The 11,154-nt window shown below is 43.7% G+C and overlaps 1 protein-coding gene across 1 annotated transcript in view; it reads left to right on the top strand.

The window, feature by feature from the left end:
• Positions 1–11,154, top strand: part of TNC (tenascin C) — a gene marked incomplete at its 3' end in the record, with an annotated part of 53,283 nt that overhangs the window by 20,897 nt on the left and 21,232 nt on the right. The window contains exons 10-14 of the mRNA XM_008586430.1: positions 3,001–3,273; positions 3,851–4,123; positions 4,714–4,986; positions 7,484–7,756; positions 10,064–10,336. Coding sequence (XP_008584652.1) covers positions 3,001–3,273; positions 3,851–4,123; positions 4,714–4,986; positions 7,484–7,756; positions 10,064–10,336 — 1,365 coding nt within the window. The remainder of the gene's footprint in view (positions 1–3,000; positions 3,274–3,850; positions 4,124–4,713; positions 4,987–7,483; positions 7,757–10,063; positions 10,337–11,154) is intronic.

The following is an 11,154-nucleotide window of genomic DNA, read 5'->3' as shown; positions in this document are numbered from 1 at the left end:
TGAATCTGCCCTTAGGGGTGGTCATCAGGCTTGGATTTGGCCATCCCCCTGCTGTGGGAGAATCACTTTCTCCCATAAATGAACACTCTGAGCGAGTTCCTCCGCAAGCCGGCACTTGGTAATCGCCATCTACAAGGTGGTGGAAATCTAAAGATTTAAAGTTGGCACTGCCAGAAATTCCTCCAAGCCAGCTGCTCAACCCACCATGAGTACAGAAATGAGATTTCAAAATTCTGATTTCCCAGGCCCACTAACATTGTTCAGAGGGTAGATTCCGGTGCAGAGCTCTAAGAAAAAGACAACAGGCTTTTCATAGAGAAATGCCAAGAAATTCCATGTGGACTATACAGTGGAAACACTTGGCTTCTGGAGCAGTAAGCCCACAGTGTGTCATTTGCTGTGGAAATGTAGAGTTAGCATTTATGGGAAGCCTCTTGCTCCCTATTTCAACTATTGTCTGCTGTATTTTTATTCCTATTATTTCCCCTCCTTTCATAATTCTTATCCCACTCTCCTTAATTTATCTGCTGATTTTATTTGTGGAAGTTGCACCTTTACTTACATAATTAGCATTTGTTTAGTGAAGGGATCTGGACGAGTCACCAACAATACCTACTACAGTCTCGGCCACAGCACTGCCTGAGTAATAAATCAATGTTCTTTCTTGATTTGCCTACCAAAAAAAAAAAAAAGAGTGGAGGAATAGCCAAAAATTTTGGCGGACATATCATCACCATGACTACTACTCTTTATTGAGCAGCATAACATGAAGTGAAAATTATTCCATCAACTGGATGATGAAGCAGGATGTGAGAGGCATTGTGCAAAAGTATTGGTAATATATTTAAAAAGCTGATTCAAAGAGATAAGATGATTCTCATCAGTAAGAGACATGTTCTAATGTTCAGCTTCTCTCTCTAACCATCTTTACTGTAACGGCTTAACAGACAATCTGTAGTCACCCCCTCCCTTCCACAGTTAGTAACTCTCCCCACATCTCTTGCAAGCTGGCATCTGAAATTTCTTTCATGGAAAAAAGATATATATATATATAAATATATGTTTTATGTCACAATTAGAGATAAGGCTTAAAATACAGATACCTGGAAGAGAAGGACAATGACTCATTTTGCACAAAGCGGTAAATCATCAGTGTCAGATGAGTTCCTGACAAGTGGTTTTGAACAGGAGGAGGAAGAAAAAAAGGATAAGAAGGGGAGTTTAAGAGTCGTAAGGATCGATTTCATTTTTTGCTTCAATTTATTTTTGTCCTACATGTCTTTATGCATGAGGACTGCCATAGTATTTCAGACAGACCTGCTCCTGAGTTGAGTCATGCTTAAATCCCAAGGTCAAGAATAGAATTGCTATATCTGGGGGTACTGTTCCTGGCCAGTGGGTTTAAAAGCAGCTGACCCTCCTTTCTTTCCCCAAATCTAGATCCATCACTTTGAGTTTGGGGTCTCTCTTTCTCATAGAGACCATGTTTAGGTGGGTAAGAACTGCTGTGGAGCCTTGGGTGTGAGCTCCAGAACATGAATTTGGGTTATATGAGGAGTATATAGACTGTCGTTCAAGATCACGTATTGCAAACATTTTCTAAAAAGGCCAGATGGTAAATATTTCAGATTTTGCAGGCCAGACAGTCTCTGTCACCACTACTCAACTGTACCGTTGTAGCACAAAAGCAGACATAACACTAAGTAAGTGAATGAGTGTGGCTATGTCCCAATAAAACTTTATTGATGACACCGAAATTTGAATTTCATATGATTTTCATGCATTGTGAAATGTCATTCTTCTTTGGATTTTTTACCACCATTTAAAAAACACAAAAATTGTTGTTAGCTTGCTGACTACCAAAATAGGCACAAGTGGCCCTGAGATCATAGTTTGTGGACTTCTGTTCTAGATCAAACAAAATCTGAAGGAGTGCAAGCTTTGCCAATGTGAAATAATTAGGAAAAGTGTTCCCCAGAACATGGAAAAGTATGAATTAAATAGATTCTAGAAAAGACATGTCTCCCCACTCTGAAAGGATATTCTTAATCAAATTGCAAGCTAAGATTTTCAAGTTAGAAGCCTGCTTTAATGGACACACGGAGCTCGTTTGAATTTAGCAACAATGTGAGGCATAAATAGGAAAAATGATTTGTTCTTTTAAATAAGCTAAAGGAAGTTTCTACTCTCTTGTTTATGGGATCCATTTTCAGAAAAATCCTTTCTTACTAGGTCATGCAAAGTCCACTTAAGCTCAGCCTTGGGCATTTAACCCCCCAAGGCAGATTCAGACAAGTGAGTTTTCACTGAATTTTGTGTGTTCAGTCGATGAATGATTATGGAGCATTCAATTTTAATTGAGCTTAATAAGCTCTGTTTTCTCGGAGGGTCTCAGTCTCTTGAACTGAGAAAGGTTCATTGCCTTTCTCAGTTCAGCCTTACTAGTACTGTGTTAATTTATCTCTGATCTTAAGTGGTCCGTGTAAACTATTTAAACCCCAGGAACCGACAAAATCCTCATATAAAATGCAAAACGGAACTTCCTGAGGAGATTGAGGCAGCCCAGAAAGGACATCTAAGAAGAACCACCTGTCTCAACTGCCTCAAAATACGGAAGGCTGAATAGTTCAGACCACACCCCAAGAACAGCAAAGGGCCATCTGCTTATCATTAGGGACACTTTCCAGAATGGAAACTGAAGCCCAGAGCATCACTAACATAGATGGATAGAGTTTTCTAAATCTACAGGACACTGGTCAATAGGGAAATACCATTTCCAAAAGACAAACCCAAATATGCACGAAGGCAAAAGAAGCAGGATATTGTTTTTCTGATGGTGTTCTCATGGGGACAGGACCACTAGGACATGCAGTGAGTGGGACATGGCACTCAGGATCTGAACACCTTTCAGCGGTGGCAGTGGGTTGGCCACTTCTGGGTTCTCAGAAAGAACCTGTTTGGAGTAATCCTTTTACTTATGCCATCTCTGTCATTATTCAGAACAAGCCCCTGAACTGGAAAACCTCACCGTGACTGAGGTTGGCTGGGAAGGCCTCAAAATCCACTGGACCGCAGCTGACCAGGCCTACGAGCACTTTGTCATTCAGGTGCAGGAAGCCAACAAGGTGGAGGCCGCTCAGAACCTCACAGTGTCCGGCAGCCTCCGGGCCATGGACATCCCAGGTCTCAAGGCTGCCACCCCTTATACAGTCTCCATCTATGGGGTGATCCAGGGCTATAGGACACCAGTGCTCACTGCTGAGGCCTCCACAGGTACCTCTCACCTCCTCTTTCCTTTCTACCTATAGCTTCTGTTTTTCCCAACAGGAAACTGCCTAAGGATAATCAGATACAACCAGCTTTGGAATGGATTTGTTCTGCCACAAGTTACAGTGCTATGGGGTCTGATAATGAACAGCCAGGCCATCAGGTTACACAACTCCAAGGCCACCTTTAATACCTCACTCCACATGAATGATACCCTTTGGAGTTGTACAGAACCCAGCCTGGGGGACTATACACATAGCCCCAGTAGAGGGGGCCTTTAGTGCCAAAAACAGGTGCCCTCCTGCTAAGGAATGCTAAGGCACTATATTTAAAAGGGAAAAAAAATTAAAAAATCAATCCCCACATCTACTGAAAGTTAGGGCAATTCTGTAATAAGAAAACAAATATTTTCCCACACTTCTCCTTGTTTGTTCTATTTTTAAAATTTAGAAAGTTGCACGGTGCATGTTTATCTAAAGAAAGTCACATTTTTAAAGTAATGCAAAGCCTATTCTTGTGTTAAAGTTTCCCTGGATCTTGATGTGTGATTTGATCATTAAACTGGTTCTTTGTCCTTCTCCAGGGGAAACTCCCAGTTTAGGAGAGGTCACGGTGGCCGAGGTGGGCTGGGATGCCCTCAAGCTCAACTGGACTGCTCTGGAAGGGGCCTATGAACACTTTTTCATTCAGGTGCAGGAGGCTGACACAGTAGAGGCAGCCCAGAACCTCACGGTCCCAGGAGGACTGAGGTCCGTGGACCTGCCTGGGCTCAAAGCAGCCACTCGTTATAACGTCACCATCCATGGGGTGACTCGGGACTTCAGCACAACCCCTCTCTCTGTTGAAGTCTTGACAGGTATTCTAGACTCAACTGATTCTCCTCATCTCTATGGTCTCTGCTCAGGAGGAATCAAAGCTCTTCCCTGTTCTAAAGTGGGTTCAGCCCCTACTATCCTGGGGAAATACCCGTGAATCATCCCTGCTTCTTCCCAAATGTCATATCCCTTATTTGACCAAGTCCTAATCATAGCCAGTTTCATGGAAAATTCCACCTACTCTTCCTTTACAAAAGTGAGAGGTGATTTTCTTCCAAAGCAAGTTTCAGTCATAGTAGCTAAGAAGTTGGAACACACAACTTGTAAGTGAAAAGAAAAAAAGCTCTGAGCTCATTGTAAGAACACTGAAGGACTCCCCAAAGCCTTATTATGTATGTCAAGAATGGAAGTGTGAATAATTCCGAAAACTACCTTTCATTCCCAAAGGCTGAATAAAAAATCCCTGGCTTTAGCGCCAACAATTAGAGTGTGCTCAACACCTGCTGTAAATCATCTGTAATCAACACTAACCAGACAGCTCATCCCAACCCTAGCCAAAATGCCATCTCACCTGAATCCCAGAGTGTAATTGCCTTTTTTAGTAACTCAGCAACTCTGTGTCCTTATGCAGAAGAGGTTCCAGATCTGGGAAACCTCACAGTAACTGAGGTTACCTGGGATGCCCTCAAACTGGACTGGACCACACCAGAAGGGACCTATGAGCAGTTTATCATTCAGGTCCAGGAGGCTAACCAGGCGGAAGAGGCTCACAATCTCACAGTTCCTGGCAGCCTGCGCTCCGTGGAAATCCCAGGCCTCAAGGCCGGCATTCCTTATATAATCACCCTGCACGGCAAGGTCAGGGGCCACAGCACTCGACCCCTCGTTGCAGAGGTCATCACAGGTATATGACCCTCCTCCCAGACCAGAGACGTGATATGAGGCAGGCTGTCACCGGAATAGAGAAAATTCCCCATGTGGCAGAGTCCTACTCCTATGTTGTTGACAGTAAGCATGAATCTCTCACTCAGGAAGGTCTGGGTTGGAATTCCAACTTACTGGCTGAATATTCTTGGGTATATCACTTTACACCTCTGAGCCTTCTTTTCTCATCTTCTGTTATCAGAGGTAATACCCCTACTTTAGAACACTGACACGAGCAATCCATGTGCTGATAAACGGAAGTGCTCAGAAAAATGCCCATCCTGTACTAAGTATTGACTAGCAAATAGCTAAATTTATTGTATAATAACAGTCATAATATAAAAAAAAGCACAAATAATAGAGCTGTGGCATAAGAATAAAATCAGAACTGTCTAGAGGAACCTTATCACTAATAGTCTCAGAGTCACTAACACCCAATTCGTAGTCAGATATGTCCAGAATAACCTTTGGAAATGATCTAGTCATCTTCTACTGAAATTATCCAAGTCTCTCTTTTTAACACATACTCAAAGCAAGGACAATTCCAAGGACGGCCACATTTTATTGCAGTGTTTTTCATTCAACTTAGGGAGAAAAACAATTCATCTCAATTTTTCCCCTGAAAATATGCTGCTGCAACTCTTATAGAAAACTGTGTGCTGTTTATGAGGTTTCTAGAAATAGCTTCAAAAGGGGCTAATGGGCAAATGGGCCAAATTTTTGGTAATAAAGTTTTTATTCTGGGCCCTAAGCCCATGCCCCACTTTGCATACCCTGTATTTTGAAAATGCCACCCACACCATCTACTTCAAATAAGTTGTTTTTCTTGCTCATATATACCAAATAAACTTGGTCATTACTAGAAACTACACACATTCCAAAAATAAGAAAGATGATGTTATAATATACCAAAGCTGGCCAGGTTATCATTGTCCTGTGTTCCCTGAAATATCTTCAGGCCACACAAGAGCAAAAAGGACCTTTGAGACATGTGTGACCTTGGTGCAGGATGCCGATGATCTATATCTATATTCTGCAAACTTTTGTTTTGCAAAGCTCCTTTTACAAATGAAATCTTCCAAGGAACCACGCTCTATGACAGATAAATGAACAGCTGTTCCTGGTGAGCTGAGAAGGAAGAGGGGGACACCTACATTTGTGTCCCCAAAGCAGTTCTTCCAGAAAAGCACCAGATCCACATGGAACACAGCTTAAAAACAGCCCCTCTGAAAGAGGGAGGTTGCTCAGGCTCTCACCGTGCGCTGAATCCTGGGATACCTCAGAACGAGTATCTGTCTCCCATCTTTGTTTGGCTGAGACCCCTGTGGATATTTTCCTCCCTAACTTCTAATCTATGGCCACTGCAGCCTTAAATATAGAGGCTGAAAGACTGCATTTAATCCTGAGAAACAATCCACAAAGCAGCTAGTTTTTCCATAACCTGAATCCAACCTTTCTAAATCAGCAATAACTACATAAAATTTCCTTTCTACATTGTAGAAACATTAATAGTGGGCCTTGCTCTGCACCATTTACTGAGCAAAAACACAAGCACTTTTAACTAAAAGTAGCAGGCTCATTTCACACAAACAGCCTTGCTTTGTAACACAGCCGTTCCTCAGAGATGCAAAGTACTAGCAGACAGTGGGAGAAGAACCAAGCCGAAAAGCCAGTACATCACCTCTGATCCCTGAAAGCTGAGAAGTCCAGAGATAAAACATCATACTTGTCCGAACCTGAGACAGCGTACTCTTTATAAAACCAGGCAGATAGCATGAGGCAAGCAATGAGATGATCTCTCTAATTTCAGGCGAGGAGATAAGCAGGTAATTCTCTCCCACAGGACTGGGAAGTTCCCGGGGGGAAACACGTAAACATGATGTATTTTTTAGGCTGCCATTTATCAGGCACTCACTATGTGCAAGGTGTGATACTAAGAGGTTGATAATTATTATCCTTTAATCATTACACAATGCAGTGAAATGGTAGTCAGCTCCATTTAAATGTCAGGAGAGTGAGGCTCAGAAGGTAGATGACATGCCCAAGGTTACACAGCTAGCAAATATCAGTGTTGGGATTCCAACCAAGTGCCATCTGCCTCCAAAGTCTGCTCTTTTAACCATTCCCATTTCCTTTACCCTGACCCACAATCCCACCTTTTCCCTGCACCCTTCGGCAGCTGGCCGTGCATCTCAGAGACTTCCTGGTGGGGCGTGCACTGATTCAAATGACTTTGCCACCTTGAGAATGAACGGTGCAGATATTTCTGACCATTTCCCCATTGTCATTTTCAACTCCTGGAGAAAGCGGTGGCCACAGTTCAAGTTTGCAAATGCCCAGAAACCAGGGATTTAAAAATAAATAAATAAAATAAAATTCTCTCTCCCCTTTCTCTTTCCTAGGGTTGGGCTGTGGGACGTTTAGGTTGCTCGTTCTTGGTTTGCAGAACTGACAAACACTTCTCTGTCCTCCTTCAGAGGAGCTCCCCCAGCTGGGAGACTTAGCCGTGACTGAGGTTGGCTGGGATGGACTCAAACTCCACTGGATCGCAGCTGACCAGGCCTTCGAGCACTTTGTCATTCAGGTGCAGGAAGCCAACAAGGTGGAGGCCGCTCAGAACCTCACAGTGTCCGGCAGCCTCCGGGCCATGGACATTCCGGGCCTCAAGGCTGCCACCCCTTACAGAGTCTCCATCTATGGGGTGATCCAGGGCTATAGGACACCAGTGCTCACTGCTGAGGTCTCCACAGGTACCTTCTTCTCCTTGTCAATGCTTCCTCCCAAGGTTCCCTGCTTCCTCTCCAAGAGATCATGCTGGGAGTCAGCTTCTCTCCATCACTGAAGCCTTTCCATGTGCCCTTTAGCCGCTGGCCGAGCATGCTCAGAGAAGTGCCTGTGGGCTTGCCTTTGCCCCGACGCCTTTGCCATTACAGCAATGAATGTGCAGTGTTGTCCTTTCTCACCTCCAGCTCCCATGCTTTCCCTGGCTGGTCCTACAACCACCTCTCTTTTGTGGAATGGCTTTTCATTTCAGGAATCAGCCTGACGGTTTTAATTCATTTCTCCAGTGCTTGGATATAACTAAAAGCCCACCCTTCCTACGTGTGTGTTCTGGTAGAACACAGATTATTTAATTAGAGAGTTTTTGCTAGTCAGAGATGGTGCTTTACTATCTCCATATCCCTCAAGGGTACAGGTACTATTGTTCTTACACTTAAGAAATGTTTCTTTAAAAGGCACTGAGCATAATAAGGGAACTGAATTGCCCTCCTCTAGGCAATTCTCTCAGATACTGAGTAATTGTTAGAACCTCAAATTAGCAAATAGCTGGACCAAAAAGGAAAAAAAAAATTGCACAATTATGACTGGAGACTGCGCCAAAGAGAAAGCCATTCATTAGCAGAAGTATACACAGCAGCATTCGGAACAAGGAATGTCCAGGCTATGAAGGTCAAAGAACTGATATCCTTTTTGCTCTTTTAAACAAGAGTTGCTCCTTGGAGATCTGACCTTTGGATGGCAAACTCCCAGCCCCAGACCCAAGAGGGTACATTACAGTTTTCTCCTCACCCTCCTCTGGTTACAGTGTCTTCTGTATTTCTCTGGGAGTCTCCAAAAGCGAGCAGCCCTCCCCCAGCACCGTTTCCCATTGTATATCTTTATTACGTACCTCAGTTGCTTTGAAGCTCAGTAGAGACTGCTTTGCTTTGTTTTGCATATGACTGCCTCCACTTTATGTAATTATCGCAACTCAGCTTTCATGGCAAATCTGTACATCCTAGGCAATTCTAGCAAAAGCATAGCTCTGCATTTTAGCCCCAGTCATTTCAGTAACTCTCATTGAGATAAACATAAAACACAGCAACTACTATTTAGACAGTGACCCTGAAAAGTCCAGAAATTGCAGCTGAGGCTTTCTCAAATGTGCCTGAGACTCTTTTATCTGACATCCACAAACCATCCCTTCCCAGAAAGCAGAGAAATCACCAATCACTTCTGATCTTTCCTGCAGATCTTGTGGTTTGGGTGTCATTAATATTTTTACGTGTGTGTGTTTTTCTTCTTAATGATAGCAACATACCTGCCTCTGATGAGTTGGCCTATAGAAAGGAAAGGTCGTAATCCCCTCTGATCTCTGATCCGTGTCATACAAATCTGTTGGGATGATCTCAGACACCAGGAGCCTTCTCCCTTGCTAAAGAGACAGTACTTGTTAACTTTTCAAACCCTGATCCTGCCTGCCCTCTGCATGTTTTATTCCTGCTGCTTGGAAAAGCACTTGCAAGACCATCTCCAAGGCAAAATGTTATTTCTTGGCTGAAAGGCATTGCTGAAACTGCCTTGTCTTGGCCCAGCTGTCTTGGTTAGCAATGCAGTACCAGCCTTCTTGGCCCACATAGAAGCAGTGAAGAAGGGACAAGCTATTTTATAAAATATGAGAATGCTGGCTGGCCCTTGTCTGGAGTTATGAAAGACATACTAAGAATTACACTGAGAAATTGGAAGTCCCCTTTAAGTCACAAAATCAGAAACCTCAAGATACCACCTTGGGTGGGTAATGGCATCAGAATTATTTAGCCCTCATTTGAATAGATGGGAGCTCCCGCAAAGCAAAGGAAGTCTGTGAGAGGCATCCAAGTATTCTCAGTCTCCTGAGTGCAATTCAAGAAATTGGAAGCTGCCAGCACTCATATCTTTTGACTGATGGCCAGAGGTGGTGTTCCCAAGGCATTCACTGCTAAGGCACAGCAGCTCCTGCTGACATCATTCAGCATGTCTTCTCTCTCTCTGGGGTCTCTGCCAGGGCCTGATCATGTTTGGCAACTGCAGAGCAGGGAAATCTAATTGCCATAGCTTTTTTGTTTTGTTTTGTTTTTAACAAAACCTCTTTTTCTTTCTCATTGGTACTGACTGGTAACATTGCTTTATTTCACCATAACCTTAAACTAGCTGATCTTTCTACCCAGCAATAGTTTTATTAATACCCTCAATCTTTAAATACAGCCAAATAATTAATAAATTTATTTGTTTCTTCTCTCTTACCCCTCCTTTTTCAGCTGAAGAACCTGAAATTGGAAATTTAAATGTTTATGACATAACTCCTGAGAGCTTCAATCTCTCCTGGACAGCTACCAATGGGACCTTCGAGATCTTTACCATTGAAATTATTGATTCCAATAGGTTGCTGGAGACAGCAGAATATAATATCTCTGGTGCTGAACGAACTGCCCACATCTCAGGGCTTCCCCCTAGTACTGCTTTTGTTGTCTACCTCTCTGGCCTTGCTCCCAGCATCCGAACCAAAACCATCAGTGCCACAGCCACCACAGGTACATGTGCATTGTCGCATTTCCAACACCCTCTCTCACAGTCTTCTTTGCAGGGTGAAGCCACTCTTTCTCCTCACCCATGGAAGTGCAAGCCCCAGGACACTAACTCTTCTACAGATTAGGCTGGATCGCTGTTTAACATAATTCTCTTCCAATAGCAGCCCACACAATGGATTTCCCTAAAGCCACCTGCCTGATTTATCACTGAACAGGACATTTGCAGCATACAATGTAGTTTGGCCCAGACTGCCATATGGAATCTGGAGAAAAGAATTCTCCCCTTCAATAACTAAAAAGCCATGGTCAAGAGTTGTCCTTGAGTTGGAAGGATGTCAAAGAGGTCTTGAAAATTGCATTTTGTGTTATCCTAGTGATTTTGTCTTCCTAGTGCCTTTGACCTCTTAACACCCAAATATCCCAATGATTTAATTAAATTGTGTTAATAGTGTTACTTTTTTTTCAGTTGGGAAAGTGAAGCAAAAGAGATGAGTGCAGGAGGTGGTCATGCTATCCAGACCACCCCAATTCCAACAACACCTCTAGGAGAAAAGACCAGACCATGCTGTCCTGCCCCCAGGACAGTGACACGTGGGTGGCAGTAATAAAAGTAGAATAGCTGTGTTCAAACAAGGAGCTTGGTTAAAAACAGAATGGGCCGGCCCGGTGGCGCACTGGATAAGTGCGCCGCTTGGGAAGCGCGGCGGCGCTCCCGCCCGAGGGTTCGGATCCCACATGCAGACCGGTTCCCGCTCACTGGCTGAGCGAGGCGCGGGAGCAGCACCGAGGGTTGCAATACCGTTGCCGGTCCCCGGTCCGGT

This window comes from Galeopterus variegatus, unplaced genomic scaffold (assembly GCF_000696425.1).
Source record: "Galeopterus variegatus unplaced genomic scaffold, G_variegatus-3.0.2 Scaffold3982, whole genome shotgun sequence".
In the NCBI taxonomy this organism is placed as follows: domain Eukaryota; kingdom Metazoa; phylum Chordata; class Mammalia; order Dermoptera; family Cynocephalidae; genus Galeopterus; species Galeopterus variegatus.
The sequence above is the reverse complement of the archived record's forward strand: the minus strand, read 5'-3'. Positions and strand labels throughout refer to the sequence as shown.